The 17434-nt window shown below is 39.3% G+C and overlaps 2 protein-coding genes across 3 annotated transcripts in view; one reads left to right on the top strand and one right to left on the bottom strand.

Moving 5' to 3' along the window:
* Positions 1-12077, top strand: part of actn3b (actinin alpha 3b) — a 36193-nt gene extending 24116 nt beyond the window's left edge. The window contains exons 7-21 of the mRNA XM_023280404.2: positions 544-625; positions 1223-1308; positions 1519-1611; positions 2716-2946; positions 3387-3534; positions 4666-4816; positions 5830-5938; positions 6180-6320; positions 7020-7202; positions 7781-7915; positions 8385-8564; positions 8661-8807; positions 9132-9197; positions 9383-9541; positions 10629-12077. Coding sequence (XP_023136172.1) covers positions 544-625; positions 1223-1308; positions 1519-1611; positions 2716-2946; positions 3387-3534; positions 4666-4816; positions 5830-5938; positions 6180-6320; positions 7020-7202; positions 7781-7915; positions 8385-8564; positions 8661-8807; positions 9132-9197; positions 9383-9541; positions 10629-10787 — 2070 coding nt within the window. The 3' untranslated portion in view covers positions 10788-12077. The remainder of the gene's footprint in view (positions 1-543; positions 626-1222; positions 1309-1518; positions 1612-2715; positions 2947-3386; positions 3535-4665; positions 4817-5829; positions 5939-6179; positions 6321-7019; positions 7203-7780; positions 7916-8384; positions 8565-8660; positions 8808-9131; positions 9198-9382; positions 9542-10628) is intronic.
* Positions 10889-17434, bottom strand: part of prkd4 (protein kinase D4) — a 31915-nt gene continuing 25369 nt past the window's right edge. For both annotated transcript variants that reach the window (XM_055007899.1, XM_023280419.3), the window contains 8 exons: positions 15793-15818; positions 15613-15685; positions 15260-15366; positions 15014-15175; positions 14640-14738; positions 14286-14553; positions 12800-12885; positions 10889-12459 (listed from right to left, as the gene is read on the bottom strand). In XM_055007899.1, coding sequence (XP_054863874.1) covers positions 12295-12459; positions 12800-12885; positions 14286-14553; positions 14640-14738; positions 15014-15175; positions 15260-15366; positions 15613-15685; positions 15793-15818 — 986 coding nt within the window. In that variant the 3' untranslated portion in view covers positions 10889-12294. The remainder of the gene's footprint in view (positions 12460-12799; positions 12886-14285; positions 14554-14639; positions 14739-15013; positions 15176-15259; positions 15367-15612; positions 15686-15792; positions 15819-17434) is intronic.

Below are 17434 nucleotides of genomic sequence, written 5' to 3'. Positions count from 1 at the left end.
CTAGGTACTGGCTTTCTATATCATAATCTAGTACTTTTCAGGCCTTGGTGTCATATAAAGTATTTGGTAAATAGGATATACAGTATTAAATAACCTGCCTGCCAAAGTTCAAGGCCTTATAGACCATATATTTGCTCTTTTAATAGATTATATACTAGTTTATTGTTGAGTGTTATTGGTATTTAAAATGTGATCAATACTAGTTGGCAGCTGCCACTGTCGAGTGTTTAGCACTCGTAAATAATAATAAGTAAAATATTTGTTGTGCCCAGAACTATGTGTTTACAGATTGGATGTAATATAGGAACGAAACAGAAATAGGATCTGCACACTTATTGTTTGCTTGCCAAATACTGCCAAAACTTTACAAGACTGAAACATTGCATTAACAGGTTTCTTTGGAGTCCTCAGTAATCCATGCAAATCCCATTTTTGTTTCCTTTTTTCATTTTGGATTATGATTCTATGTCCCTTATTTATCTCAAATTGGTATCCTAAGGTAAATTTGTGGTATAGTGTTAATAGTGTACGTTCTGCCTGTAGGATGATCCCATTGGTAACCTGAACACTGCCTTTGAGGTCGCTGAGAAGTTCCTTGACATCCCCAAGATGCTCGATGCTGAAGGTGAGGTTGTCAAACAAAACCGTATGAAAATGAAATGGCAGTGAAAATGACAAACCTGTGCAGCACCTTGTCCCATGTCCCTCTTTATGCTGACACATAATGACAACTTCCACTGGAGTAAAATACATGATGCCAGATGGTACAAGGACACAAGGTCCTTCTTGCTTAAAAATTCAACCACCTGCATAAAAAAATAAATGCTTCTAAATCACTTTAAAAGCATTTATTGAAGCACTGATGTTACTGACCTGAGAAATTCGGCTGTTTTTTAGGCAAATGTCCCAAAATGACTCATCGGTACAAGCCTAAATCATAATGTTCCTTACTTTATGGTAGCATCAGTCATTTTAGTGAGTCACTTCATTTCCAACTGAGCAACATGTCATTTTAAATTAAGAATATGAGTACAATTTATATTTTAAATATACGTCCAGCATAACAAAGCTGCTTAATGGAATATAAAATTGACAAGAATAAAGGACAAATGTGCTATAATGCCAATTTTACTTTGCTTTCCCTGTGGGCTTTGCCTGATCAGGGATCATTTTTTGAAAGACGTTCGTAATATTTGAACGTTATCATTTGTTACACCCTCAGATATTGTGAACACACCCAAACCTGATGAAAAGGCCATCATGACCTACGTGTCCTGCTTCTACCACGCCTTCGCTGGAGCTGAGCAGGTGTGATAGGGTTTTATTATTATGGTATTGTTTTAGTTTTAATTGTAAAATGTTCTATTCCCACTCTTTGGACCTCGATGCTTACAGTATAACTAACTGTATAACCGTCAACAGAATAAAACAGCAACCTTTACGGATAGATGCATGAGCTGTATGAGTGTTGGTTGTGTATTTTACATATATTAAGTGTTGTTACTCTCCTTTGCTCAGGCTGAGACAGCTGCCAACCGTATCTGCAAGGTGCTGGCCGTCAACCAGGAGAATGAGAAACTGATGGAGGAGTACGAGAAGCTGGCCAGCGAGGTGAGAAACCGCTGCAATCAAATACTCCCACTCTCAGTCTGTCCTGCACATCCTCCTCTGCAGCCACACTTTAATGTTCCTGCAGTTTAAACCTGCTGCTTTAAAAAAAAAAATAAAATCTTTCAGGTCCTCCTACTGACTTCACTTGACACAGCTCTAAAATCACTGCAGGAAAAATAGATTTTTCACAGTTTCACACTCATAGAAACTTAAAAAGAGCAGCTGCGAACAATATACCTCACAAACTCCTACACAGAGATTAAGACAGTATATTATTATACTGCAGACATGTAGCAGTCAGTTGATCTGTACAGTTCCTTCAAATAATTTGGCAATTTAAAGCAGCTTCAGATCTTAATTAGGACATATCAAGGCTGTTTCTTACTGTCAATAAGGTGTTAACTGTTGAACAAAATGCATCTACTACTGACAATTTTCCTTATCTTCTTGACAGTTATTTTATTCATTAGATTATTTAGCCAAATGCATGCTGCAATATATAACATTATTATTATTAGTAGTAGTAGTAGTAGTGGTGGTACTATTATTATTTTTCTTAGTATTATATCTTTAGACCTCAAATTTTGTCTTAGTTGTAGCCTAACGATCCACAGTGTTCAATTTATAGTGGTGTAATATTAGGAAAAAAGCAAAAAGTCTTGCCCTTTGTAAAGCTGTTTTTAAGCTTCAGTTATCAAACTTATTTTACTTTTTCTTGAATCATACATTAAGTGGAATTAAGAAGATTTAAGAGAACATTAACATTCAACCAACAGAGAAAATGTTGAAAATTACTACAGTGTCCTTGTGTAATTTGAAAATGAGGTGAAGAAATGTAAAAGAAACAGAGTAATATGTGAGTAGGTAAAATCTTTCCAATCTAAAATCCTAAGTCAACTACAATGACTTTTTTTTACAGCAGAGCCCATTGAGACAAAGGTTAACCAAGAAGAACATACATCCACAGAACTATTCCTCTAAGCAGAAAGGTCATGCGAAACAGTTATTGAACACTAAGATCTAAGAAAACTTTATACACACCATAAAAGCCAAAGCTTCCAAATCATTTTATAATTAACCCACACCTTTCCCGGGTTTGTTTAGCTGCTCGAGTGGATCCGCCGCACCATCCCTTGGCTGGAGAACCGCGTGGCAGAGCAGACCATGCGCGCCATGCAGCAGAAACTGGAGGATTTCCGTGACTATCGCCGCATCCACAAGCCGCCCCGTGTGCAGGAGAAATGTCAGCTGGAGATCAACTTCAACACCCTGCAGACCAAGCTGAGGCTCAGCAACAGGCCCGCCTTCATGCCCTCCGAGGGCAAGATGGTGTCGGTGAGCAGGACAGATGTTTAGCTCACTATGTTGCTGCACAGCGTCATTGTGGCTTTTTAAGCTTTAACATCAGTTGCAGGATTATTGTTAGTTTCCTGTGTTGTTTTCCATCCCGTGTAAAATACTTTCCAAACACCACTTATGTGTTCATTTCAGTAATACTTTTTACCAGAAAGCATTTTCTGCTGCAGTGTAGTTGCATAAAAGTATCATTTCGAGGGTCTTAATTTGTTAATAATGGTAACAATATTAGTTTTTAAATTCTGGTGTAATTTCCACAGATATTAAAATGTTCTCAAGGCAGATATTATTCACAATCTAATTTGGAAGAGTGCAGTCGGCATTCAAAAGCTTAATTCCCTCAAACAAGTGAAAAGTAATCAGATTAATATTCTTGTTCTCTGCATGCAGTAATAACAAAACGTCTTCCTCCCCATCAGGATATTGCTAATGCCTGGAAGGGTCTGGAGCAGGTGGAGAAGGGCTACGAGGAGTGGCTGCTCACTGAGATCCGCCGCCTGGAGAGACTGGACCACCTGGCCGAGAAGTTCAAGCAGAAGTGTGGCATGCATGAGGCCTGGACTGGAGGTACGGACGAAAGAAAGGTTTGATAGATAAGAGACATAATCTGCATGGAATGTGCAGGTTTTTATTTTCTGTTGCTTTGTTGCCAAACAAATGCAAGTCGGATGGTTTGTCGACTCCACAATGTAAAAGCATGTTATGTTTTTCATTTAGCAGAGCCAAAAACCGGAAATGGAACGAATAGTCAGATATATAAATCTCCAACAGTCTTTGAGCTAATCACATGTGATTGGCCATTCTGTCAGAAAACTTAACCAGTAGTGAGTCAGCTGCAACTGGTAGTCTCATGACAAAAATTCTCAGACTTTTTGGCTGGACGACAGGTGGTGTTTACACAGAGCAGATAGGAGACAAGTGTGGAAACACATTTAAAATGTAGTGAAATATCTGTAGTTTGTGGAACAATTTCAGCCAGTGGTGTAATAAATGTGGGCACTTTCAAAAGAGTTGTACATGTTGATTCTAGATTTAATTTTTTTCATTTTTGTGAACTAAATGGTGAAAGAAAATCAACTTTTGTTGTTTAATTTATGAAAATATAACCTTGTTACACTGCACAAAATACGTTGGAGTTCTCTCTGCTAATATTGACTTGATATTGCTGTACATAAAAATGTAACAGGAGCAAAACATGATCAGAAGCTGTTTGGGTTTCAGAAAGTATAAAAAGTAAATAGAAATGAGACCACAGGTAATTTCCTAGTTGCTTGTGTTCCCTGTCTGTCACTTAGAGTTACAAAGAAGGACATAAGATTTTAAAAATATATTGTGAAGAAGAAAAATGTCACCCAGAGATTGTTAGATACTTAAATGTGGCTCATTGTTTTAGTTTTTTTTCTTACCTTTTTGTAGCTTGTTAGCCCCCCATCTCACCTCAGTTATCTTTGACTGCACAATCTAAGGTACCATGCCTTAATGATGATAAATCACATGATAAAATGATAAGAGCTGTACAACTATAAAATGATTTATAGGGACAATAAAACGCTATGACAAGTCTGAAAAATGGAGGAAAGACATAAAATCAAAGGCCAAACTAAAGCAAGAGCTGCATAAATTTAAAAGTTCGTAGTCCTGGCTTTTCATTGTGTTTTATAATGTTTGCACAGTTGATGAAACATCCGTGTGTTTCAGGTAAGGAGGACCTTCTGTCCCAGAAGGATTATGAGTCAGCCTCTCTGATGGAGATCAGAGCCCTGATGAGGAAGCATGAGGCCTTCGAGAGCGACCTCGCTGCTCACCAGGACAGAGTGGAGCAGATCGCTGCCATCGCCCAGGAGCTGAAGTAAGACCAGGGATCAGAAGGGAACTCTGGACTATTTTAAGGTGGAAGTGTGTTGGGAAAACTGAAGAAATCAGAACTGGAGCTTTAGAAGGTTTTCCTCTTTTGGGCTGGAGTCAAGTGTTTTTATGGTGCTTATTTGGTAATAAATTGGTAGAAATATCCAGCAGTAATGTGCTTATTTGTAACATTAAGGTCGCAGGGAGATGCAGAGAAAAAAGTATCAAGAATGAAGATTATGCTAGATGAGTGGCTGATTGGGAAAGAGAGACTGGAGTGTTTCAGGAGGGTTAATGGCCTTGATTAGAGAGATATGTTTAGTGAAGATGAAGCTGTGAATGCAGCGAAGAACAAAAGATGCAACAGCTGAGTGGAAAGCATATTAATGAGAGTGATAAAAAGATGAAAGGAATGTTCATGAAAGCACAGAAGCTCTGATCTCAGACTTTCCATATTCTTCACCACTCCTCGGGGCTTCTTTTCAGATAGTGTTGAGATGATCCCTTTGATGTTATATACAGTATATGAGCAGATCGGCACCATAAAGCTGAATATGTATGTGTGCCACTAGTAATTTATCATTCAGTACTTCAAAAGCACATATTATGTTCTCAATAGCCAAATGTTCTCATATGACCTCTCAGTTGCAGGAAAGGGCGAAAAAGCGTTTAATATTCCAGTTTAGTCTGTGTCAGAGGTTTGGGGTAAATGTGATTACAGCACAGAATAGTTTGTTTCCTGAACTTTGACATTTTCACTTTTTTCTGCCCTAATATATTTTAACTATAAGTTTACCTTACATTGCTGAGGTAGTAACTAACTACAATGGATTACATTGTAAAGTTACCTGAATATTCATGCTAATGGATTAAATAGAAATGTTACAAACAATCTCAGCTGGTTTTGTAAAGGAACCACTCTAATATTAATAAAATTAGATGGGAATTTGACCATAATTGAAATACATTTTTCATGAATATAAATCACTGATAGTGGTGTTTTTTCCTCTCCTCCAGTGAGCTGGACTACCATGATGCTGCCTCAGTCAATGCCCGCTGCCAGGGCATCTGTGACCAGTGGGACAACCTGGGCACCCTCACCCAGAAGAGGAGGGACGCTCTGGAGGTAAACCTAAAAAAAAATGTTTTTTAAACAAAATTGTTGCAATGTGAACTATTTATAATGTCTTCAAAACTGGCAAATTACACTATTTCTTTGTTGTGAAATTGCTCAACAGGTCGACTGTAAACTAGTGATTTAAACAGTATAAATAACACATTTCACACTTGTTAGTTTCAGATCACCCACTGACTGAGTCCACAGCTTTGCTTTGGTAATTACAGTGTTTGTGTTTCTGTGACTGCAGCGTGTGGAGAAGCTGTGGGAGACCATCGACCAGCTGTACCTGGAGTTTGCTAAGAGGGCAGCGCCCTTCAACAACTGGATGGACGGAGCCATGGAGGATCTGCAGGACATGTTCATTGTCCACAGCATTGAAGAGATCCAGGTGCCCCCCACATGTTAAAATACAAGCACTGAATTTTTTGCACGCTTTCTTTGTAATTATTCCTAATTATATCAATGTTAGACCCTAGATTAATATATTTTTTTTGCATTTTCACACCTGCTGTAAACTCGCTCTTGTGCTTGATGGACAATAAAAGCAGTCCAATTCAATAATCACAATCAATTTAGAAAACAGAAACAGCTCTATCCAGTTATTCCTCTAATTTTAGATGTGCCTACTCAGGTTTTGTCAAATTGGATTTTATTTGCGTGACCATTGACACACACGGTCACTCTGAGAACTTAATTTATCCAAATGCCTGTAATATGCTTTTATCTACCTGACAACTAATGCACATGGGTGCAGGTTTTGAATCTAAATATTTGAACTGACAGGGATTTATAAAAAATTAATAGGAGTAATAGAGTAATACAGATGAATGATAGAGTAGGGCAAATGTATCAGTGTTTTTCAGGCAGATGGAAGCTCTGATGACCTAGGAGTTGGCTGTGAAACAACATGAAATTCATGAGCTTACACCTGACTATGGCATCATTTTCTATATATACAGCTGCATGGAAACACACTCTTCAGTACTTAAACAAGACCTACAGTTAACAGTATTTAAAGTACTAGTAAGTTAAAACTCAAACATGTTTGTCTGTCTGTGCTCTTCACCATCTCTGTTCTCCTGTACAGAGTTTGATCACAGCTCATGACCAGTTCAAGGCCACTCTTCCTGAGGCCGATAAGGAGCGCATGGCCACCATGGGCATCCACAACGAGATCCTGAAGATTGCCCAGACCTACGGCATCAAGCTGTCTGGAATCAACCCGTACACCAACCTCAGCCCCCAGGACATCAGCACTAAGTGGGACACTGTGAGTCAAATCCAACTTATCCAAGAAAAATCATGTGGGGTTTATAGTCAAGTAGCAGCAATGGGAAATACCACATTGATTATTATAGATTATGGATTAAACATAGTAGGAACACCTTTAAAATCAGTTCATTATTTCTTATCTGAATAAGTTGACATTATGTAAACAGGATACGTCAACCTAACGCTGTGGACTGCATTTGGTCATCTGGCTAATTATAAGTACAGTACTTGCACAGCGGCAGGTCAGAAATAGTACCGTACATTTAGCTTAGAGTGACACTGAACACCGCAGGCTGTGAGCTCTCAGGGGAAATCTAAATAACTGCTCAGGACAATATGTCAGTGACACAAATAAGACCAACTCTGCTCAAAAAATAGACTTTCCTGTGACAGTTATGAAATTGGAGAACTATACATACTTTGCAAACTGTACTAAATGTATTTGGCTTCTATAATGACTTAATTCACTGAAAGAAAGAGTATTTTACTAAAGCAGTCTGGTAGTATTCAGGTGAATGTAAATTGTATGTAAAATATCTATAAAGCTGTCAGTGACTGAATTTGAATTGTCTGCAGGTGAAGCACTTTGTGCCCCTCAGAGACCAAATGCTCCAGGAGGAGGTGGCCAGACAGCAGGCCAATGAGAGGCTGAGGCGCCAGTTTGCTGCCCAGGCCAACATCATCGGACCCTGGATTCAAACCAAGATGGAGGTACAGTGGTACTGTCACACTACACCAGACTTTCACTCTTCTTGTTTATAGTGACGCATGCAGTCAGCCTAATAAACACAGTAGAATTTATAGATTAGACATCAGTGCCTGTAGAACACTCACGATTTACGAGTTTTTGTAATATGTAGACACTGTAATTATTGTGTTGCAAACCATAATGTTGCACAGATAAACAGATGCATTAAGAATTTAAAAGGCTAAAACACACTTTTAGTTCCTGCTCAGATATGTCAGTTTTGATTGATCAGCTTAAAGTGAATTAGCAGATTTTAAACTCATGAGCAGGACACATAAGCTGATCTATCTACATATGTACAGCTATTAAACAAGAGCACCAGGACTGCATGTAAAGCACAAAGGAAGAGATTAGGTGCAGCAATAACAAACATCATGTCTGACTTTTGTTTTTCAAAGTTATCATTGTCCTCCCTGTTTCTTGACTCTGCAGGAGATCAGCCATGTATCTGTGGACATCGCCGGCTCCCTGGAGGAACAGATGAACAGCCTGAAGCAGTACGAACAGAACATCATCAACTACAAATCCAACATCGACAAGCTGGAGGGAGACCACCAGCTCAGCCAGGAGTCTCTCATCTTCGACAACAAGCACACCAACTACACCATGGAGGTGCAGTGAACTTGACCTTCCACTCTCCACCTTTTGTGTGTTTGTTTAGTGTCTGTTGTCTCTATTTGATCTCTTCCTACTCCTTCACTTCCTCAGCACATCCGTGTGGGCTGGGAGCAGTTGCTCACAACCATCGCCAGAACCATCAACGAGGTGGAGAACCAGATCCTGACCCGCGACGCCAAGGGCATCAGCCAGGAGCAGCTCAACGAGTTCAGGGCCTCCTTCAACCACTTCGACAGGGTGAGAAATTTCTTACTGCTGTGCTTAGAAATTATTGTTAATGTTGTAAATTAGGTTGGTTTAGCTACTATTTTAAAGATGAACATCCATAAGAAACTCAAACTAATCATTGTTTTTTAAAGATCAAAATCAATTTAATTGACATACATGTGCATTTTTTGCCCTTGCATTATCCAAATTTCAAAACCACTTCAGCTAATGCTCCATATTTTAGCACCAGCAAGGAAATAAAACATGATCATTATTACAATGACTCAGTAATCTCATCATTTAATGTATAAACTGTTACAGAAATTAAAGCACAGTTGTTTTCCTCCTTTGCAGAAGAGAAACGGCATGATGGACCCAGACGACTTCCGTGCCTGTCTCATCTCTATGGGTTACGATCTGGTTAGTGCACTGAGCCAACAAGAACAAACTGACACTTAGAGAGGCTTCACTTGTTTACAACAGTTTGAATGGATGTAGCAAGATTAATCAGTAGAAGGACAAGTCCAAATAATTTAACATACTTATTTACTGGTTGAATCACAGTACAGTAATGATGTTGAAGTGAGACGTCGTTTTGCCGACAGGGTGAAGTGGAGTTTGCTCGCATCATGACCCTGGTGGACCCCAACAACACAGGCGTGGTGACCTTCCAGGCCTTCATCGACTTCATGACCCGCGAGACCGCTGAGACTGACACTGCAGAACAAGTCATGGCCTCCTTCAAGATTCTGGCATCAGACAAGGTAAGCAGACACACACACAGCATCCATTTAGCTTTACACACAACACAACCATCAAGTTTAGTTCATTATTTGTTTCATTTTTAACAGTGTAGTTGCTGAGATCTGGGAACACAGATATTACCCCAACAGGACGACAAACAAGTCATGTTCCAAACAGCTTTCTGTTGTAACCTAAATTTATTAGTCATGAAAACAGGATAAATGTTTTTGATAGCTGAGAAAAGGGATTAGAAAAGCCTGATTTCTTGTGGACGACATTGTCTTGATACAAATATGACTTCTATTCAAACTTAAAATGATCTGTTACGTGTTGATAATCCAAAAATTCCACATCAGGTTTGAATTATTGATGTCATTACATAGTTTGTCCACTAGAGAGCACAAACAAGTTGACTTTAGCTGTAAATTGCCCCCTCCAAAATATGTAGCATGTTAATTTATAACAAACAAATTTAGTCAATTTGTGTCTAGATAGTTGTTTGCTACACATCAGACTGAAGTCTTTATTTGGTCAGACTGCTTGTACTAACCAGCTTTACACATGTGTTTGACAGACTGCAACAGGGGCCATAACTCTGTGGTAGGTTATGCTAGATGAACTTTCACTCAAACCAACCCAGATTAACTTCTTAATTTAAAGCACAGCAGAATATTGTTATACTAAGTCAGCAATGCTTACAAAAAATGTGAGGGTGGAAGAAAAGATTGTAATTACGAAGCCAGGAGGTAAAATTTCCAAGAAAGAACTGAAATTATGTGATTGAAGTTAAAATGCACAAGTCAAAAATGGTACTGGGTAAAATTAAAGTGGTTAATTTATAGCAGACTATAGACACTGGCCTTCACAGAATATCCTAATATTTCCTTGTTCCCAGATGTCAGCAGTTAAAATTCAAGTTTAGAAAGTTCCACATTAGGATAACTTCAAAGATTTGGTCAAAGGATTTAGTCAACTGTCTTTTATCACCTTTCTGAGCAAATGTAATCTTAATAGATGCATCAGTACATGTAGATTTTCATTTGGTTTGGTTCCACTAAAACAGCAGCATTACAAATCTGCCATTTGACCACCTCCTCTGTCCTGCAGATGTACATCACAGTGGACGAGCTGCGCAGGGAGCTGCCGCCCGAGCAGGCAGAGTACTGCATCAGCCGCATGACCAGGTACGTCGGACCCGAAAGCCCCCCCGGCGCCCTGGACTACATCTCCTTCTCCAGCGCCCTCTACGGAGAGAGCGACTTATAAACACAGCCGCAGCTCTTCACCTCCTCCTCACCCCTTACTCCCAGCTTCTCCTATTTCTCCAGTTTGGAGAGCAATTTAAACCCTTCCACTGTCCTGTATGCTTCTTATCATTTTTCCTCTCTCAAATCTTAACTTTCTTCCCCTTCTCTCTCCTCCTCCCATCCCTCCTTTCATGCCCAGGAACACTGCTCAGAGAGGGTGAGAGCTGTAGACTTTGCTCAAATCTTTGAGATTATGTTTGGACCGGCCAGCTACTCTCTCACATCTGTTAGGGTGCCTTAAAAAACAGGTATTGCACTGAACTTATGTAAGCAGCATACATATAACATACCTGGCTTTAGGAGGTGTTAATGAGAGAGAAAAAGTGGTAGTAGTAGTTTTGAGCAAAGCTTCCTGCTCTTCCCCTCTCTACCTAACAACTCTTTTTGTAGAAGGGTAATTAAAGAAGAAAACATGATAAAAAAGCTGGTTGGTCAGTTGGCTTGGTTGTGTATTTGTGCAGATGCATGCTATGTTGAAGTTTAGAAACACTGTCAGAGTCTCTGACTCTTCCTTAATCATAAAAAAATGCAAACAGAGCCTGTTAATGGTTCATGCAGCCGAGGAGCGAAGCAGGTCAGGTGCTGTTATATTACAAAGGCAGCATAATACTGAAAATTCTCACTGTGAAACCTGAATGTTGGCAACGATTACATTTAACCTGGAGATCTTAAAGCCTTAAGAAACTCAGGAACTAATGGAGGATGAATGAGAGCACTGAATATTAAAATGCAGACAGAGGGAGCAAAGCACTGTGGGTAAATACAAAGACGGCAATGGCTGGATGGTGACTCAAGAATGAAACCAGAAAGACTAACCAGGGAGAACGATCCCACGCACCTCTCCTCTCTGTCCAAACTCCTTTTAGCTTTGGGACATGTTTCAGCCAAATTTAAAATAACAAGGACAAGAGATGTGGACAGAGAGAGGTGTCGACCAGTGAGAGACAACAGGGCATCAAGAAAGTTGTGGACAAAAATAAGAATCGATACTGTACGTGGGACCACAGGAGGCCTAATGTCAGGGAGGAAGCACATAGGGTTTTGGTCCCATTTTAAAATGACAGGTCAGCCGTGATAATCAGTGCGAGTCGACTCTTCCCTGTGCATGATCTGTGCTTCGTTCTCCTCCTCCCCTCATCCTCAACTCATTCTGTCCATCATCATTGATGCCACAAAAACTCATTTTCAAACAGTAAAATTTTAAACGCCTCAACTTGGAATAAAAAAGGAAAATTATATTATTAAAAAACAGTTGTTTGTGTTGTTTTTTCACAAATATACAAGTAGTAATAACATTTTTAAGGGTTAATGGGCACATTGTGAAACTTAGTTTGCTGGTTTTTAGAATGAAATGTTTTATCTACACTGTGTGGACTAGAAATCCCAAGGGGTTGAGTAGACCTGGATGACTGATGCCCTACTCTGACATATAGACCATGAAGTGTCCTACCTTGAAGCCACTGAGGTCACATGTCCAGTTCGTTGTCAGGGTCCCAGCAGAGGTGTGAGGGGAAGTCCATCCCCCTCTCCTGAGCGTAGCGTAACCAGTGATCCTCGTCTCCTCGGTGCGTCAGATACCTGCAGCCCATCCTCAGCTCAAACTCCCTCAGGTCACACCAGAGCTGGAAGTCCTGCAGGAGCAAAAAGAGGAGGGACGATGAAGAAGAAAGTGATGGAACTTTGTTTGGAAATATTCCACTCTAAGCTCTAATTCTTCATTATTAAGTCATCTTTATACGTCCAAAATCACATTAAGGAATTCAACAGCTGCCCAGGTGAAAACATGGTTTCTGCACATTCAGTAGTTCATTAAGGCTAGTTATTTTCCATATGTCCAAACTGACTTTTAATATTAGTATATCAACAATCTGCATCCACTATAAACTACTAATACTATCATCCTGAAGTTCTGGTATGCCTAAGTATCCTGACCAACATCAGAGCCTCTTTTGTTCTCCTAAAGTATCTCACCTGCAGCCAGGTGTGTCCCAGTGCTTTGCCCACAGTGAACCTCCGTCTCACCGACACCTGCAGCAGGTTACTAATGAGGCTCACAGCTAGGAAGAGAAAAAAATGGATAGAGGGAGTGAGCAGAGAGGATTTACTCACTGGAGTCAGGAGCAGATCAGGAGTCTGGGGTATGAATGTTGTCCCTCTGAAATCCCACTTACAAACTCAGACCAAAATAACACAAATGTTTGTCAGCTTTTAGTAGACATCCCAAAGTTTCCAAAAAGAACAAAGATGTTACACTGAATGTGGGGGAATGTATAGAAGATAAGGTATACAATATCCAGATTGTTTGACTGAATGATGCAGCTGTAATATCATACTTTTATTCAGTGAAGAGCTGCAGCAAGCTGATTAGCATTTACAAGATGTTTTTCAGCTGTAATATTTAATGGGAACATCAAACCTGTCTATATTGTCTATATGTCTATTACATGATTATACAGCTACTTAAATCTGCAGCTTTACAAAATATGTTTGTTAAAGATCATCATAGGAAAGCTTAAACATGCATTTTATAATAATGGTACAATTACTGACATTTCTTGCATTCAAACAGTTGCCCACTGGTTTATTCCATCTCAAATCATCAGGGTCTCTGCTTGACTGCCTCTGATTTGCTTATCATAAACTCTGGGTAGTTAAAAAGGTATCTATGGAATATCAGACTGATATATCAAAATAAACTCTCCACACTGACCCACTTTCAGCACATTTTTAATCACACGATGCTTTGATGCTAAGATGACATTATCTTAGAAACTATTAAAGATAAAGGCCTGGATTTTTCACTGATTTCTCATTATGTCACTGACTCAGAATCTGATATGTAAAAGTACATGACAGGTCTCAACACCAAGCTTTATGGAGTCAGAAAATGACAAATGTGCCCATATTAAAATGAAAAAAAAACATTTGAAAACTCCAGAACTCTGTTCTACGTGGCTTTGGCTTATCTTCTCTACATTACAGCTTGTCATATCTGCTTAATCAGTTTTGAAAGTTCAATAAACATTCCATTTCAGTAATTAGGTATTTCATGTATGAAAGTATTCTGCATGTTCTGTGTTATTATGGCATGTAACTCCATATGCTTTAAAATATTTACTCACTCATAATCAGAGACTATTTGATCTACTTGTCTAATATTGAAGATTCTTTATTAATGACATGAGGAGAAATAATAGTGAAAATTTCAGGCTGTTACCTTTAATAGTTGTTGAGATATTGTGATATTTCAATGTGTGGAAAAATGTGCCAAAATAGAAAGTGTTTAGTATCTTAAGCTAAAATTTGCCAAATGTCTTTATAATTATCTGTAGTTTATGTAATAAAAACTTAAGGCAAATGAGTGATGGTTGAGCAGAAAATGTTCTGCAAAGTCCATGATCTGAGACGGAGTGACCCCATTCGATACACAGCGATCAGACCAAGAAAGCGCTCCTACCTTCCAGAGAGATGGAGGCCCAGGGTTGCCGTGGGTACATGAAAGCAGCGTTGGTGATCTGCTGCCGGATGTCCTCGTCCTCGTTGAAGGGAAACGTGCCGCTCAGGCTGACGTACATGATGACGCCCACGGACCACATGTCCAGAGAGCGATTGTAGCCGCTGCTGCTGATCACCTCCGGCGCCAGGTAGGCCGGAGTCCCCACCACCGAGCGACGGAACGACTTCTCGCCGATGATGCGGGCGAAGCCGAAGTCGCACAGCTTCACCTGGAGACACAGAGACTGTGCTGAGTAAATAAGATGTTTCTGCAATTTACATCTGCTGGGAATGAACAAAAACTGCAGAATCCCACCTGAGGAAAGGGCTCTGCAGAGGCCAGCAGTACATTCTCAGGTTTCAGGTCACAGTGGGCGATATGTTTCAAGTGCAGATACCGCAAAGCCTCAAGAATCTGCAGCACAAACATGAGAAAGATGCCGGGGTACAACAAGGAGGAGGACCATAAACGTAAGGATGTCTTCACTGATGCTGGGTTGAATCCACTCATATACAGCTTTAATTACTTTTCCTCATTTAATTTTGCTCATTTAGACAAACCTGTAAAAATTTGTTAAAATTTCAGAGAAAAACTGCCATGAGGATAAAATAAACCTTGAAGATTGTTGCACCTTTGAGGGCAACATCAAACTAGCATTGTGTGAACAATCAGAGATCAGGTTTTCATACCTGCATGACCAGGAAGCGAGTGATGCGTTCAGGGAGCCGACCTTTCTCACTGGACAGAATCATCTCCAGCATGTCTCCGTGGAGCTTCTCCATGACGACAAAAACGTGCTCGACTGTCTCGAACATCCCCTCCAGCAGAACCACACCGAGGTGGGACAGACTCTGGGCAACACACACACTCATATATTAGACGTTACAGAGAGGAATCTTTAATACGCTACATTAAAACTCAAAAAGTTCTACTACCTGCAGGATGGCCCCTTCATTCCTCAGCTGTCTCTCTTGTTTGGTGGGGAAACGTGTCTTGTCGATGACTTTGATGGCGACTGGTCGACCCGACTTTCTGTGAGTACCTGAAGAGTAAAAAAATGACACTAAGATTGAATAATTGTGTGGTTTAAACAATAATTTGGCAAAAGAAGCAGCTTTTTTGATGAGACATCCTCTGAATTCAGCCTGTTGAATGTAAAGATGTTAGTTTCCGTGATCTTGTATGATAGTAAATAGTTTTAGACGTGGTCAATGACAAGAAATGCCATGTGTTCTTCTAGTTAGTTGCTTATACTTGCTGTGAAAGCTTGTGTTGAGAATCAGCTCACCTCTGTACACGACTCCAAACTGTCCTGAACCCAACACGTCGTCTGTAAAGATCTGATAGACCGAGCCGATGTCCTGAAACACACACACACACACACACACACACACATTTAACACTGCACAAAAACAAGCTCTTCAGAAAAGTGAATATTCAGTTCAAGAGCAGACAAGCTGATCCTCACCATGCTGTCTCTGTGTCGGTCTTTATCTGGAATCACAACAAAACTCATTTATTAGGAGGCCATGTAGTAAGAATAGAATAAAATGGCTAAATTCATGGGTATTCCTTTGGTTTTGTGTTCCACTGTCCTTGTTAGGTTTTGATTAATGGGTTCATTCAGCCTCAATTCACAGAATGATCCATGCCCGACCATCTTCAATCGAACTAATTTCTTTTTAAAGTGGTGACTATTGCTTGAGTTGACCATGTGTAATAGGAAACATTAGGTTTTGAGTTAAAAATTCATAAAGAAGGTGGGATCATGATGGTTTTTGCATTGTTTTCTTCACCTCCATCTGTGTATCGATCTATGTAACATGAGAAATAATGTCAGAGTCCAGAAATTTTGTAGGTTCATTGATGTGTACATGTGTGTGTGCTTTGATATTGCAATACAAACAATTATATGATGGTGGAAGTTTTCCCACATTCCACCAGCCATAAACCCTTTATTTTCATCCTAAGGGACTAAATTTGTTTCCCTGTGAACCAACAGGCGCTTTAAAAATGTGCAGTGTGTGATGTTTCTATGCGACTAACTCTTTGCTAACAAGGTTATAATGAACCAAAACAGATCTTGATGAAGAAATCACAAACAAGTGAAAATATATACACATAATTGCTTATGGCACCACTTTTCATAAAATTACTTGAAGCACTACGAGTTGGAAAACCGTGATTTTTCTTTTAGCCCAGTAACAATACTACAGAACCCTTTCATTTGGAACACCGTTAGAGTTGTTTCACCATCACACCTGCTCAGTGATTGTCCTAATATTGGCCATAAATGCAAAAAAATATATATTTTAACAATCTTTTTCACATAAAGAAAAATAAAGGTTTTATGGTTGGTGGAATAAGCGAGTGGAGAAAGACCTGGATATTTTTTTAACCATATTTGCATATTGTATCCTCTGAGACCCAGCCATTCATTTATGTCCCCTGTACTGGACATTTGTTTTTGATCTACATTTCAGCTACCCTACTAAATGCTGACCTTTCCAATGAGATCTCAAGTGATTGGATGGGATGAGGGGAACTTTGTTTTCATGCTGAAACAAAATGGAGACGGCAGCAAAATGCGCTGCCAGGGAAAGATAAAAGTTAAGTCAAAAACTGTTAAGATATCTTTGTTTTACTGATGGTAATCATATATTTTCTTGTTTACCAGGAATTATAAATTGGGGTCAGAGTTCAGTTAAACTTTTTGTCAGGAAAAATACTCTCTCCTTTATGAATGTCAGCTGTTATGGACATGATTTAATGAGGTTAGCTAATAGCTAACTAGCTGGCTAGTTCTTTGTTTACATTCAAATTTCTGGCCCAAAACATGTTTCTTTATGAGGTAATAAACACGTTGACTGTAAAGTAATTAATAAATAATTCTTTCAACCTCTTAATTTTTTACACTATTGTTTATTTTAGTTTCTTAAAGTTTCATTAGAAAATGGATCCACGTTCTTGTTTTCTTGTCGGCCTATTTTGATTTCAAAGTGTTGCTGTTTTGTTTTTTTTTAATGGTAAAATTATTCTGTTGTCTCTAAAATAAAAATATTTTTTATAAAATTCTACATTGTGAGTTGTTTTAGCTCCAAAAAGGCAGG

Source organism: Amphiprion ocellaris, chromosome 23, assembly GCF_022539595.1.
Source record: "Amphiprion ocellaris isolate individual 3 ecotype Okinawa chromosome 23, ASM2253959v1, whole genome shotgun sequence".
In the NCBI taxonomy this organism is placed as follows: domain Eukaryota; kingdom Metazoa; phylum Chordata; class Actinopteri; family Pomacentridae; genus Amphiprion; species Amphiprion ocellaris.
This window is presented reverse-complemented; position numbering and strand designations above follow the sequence as displayed.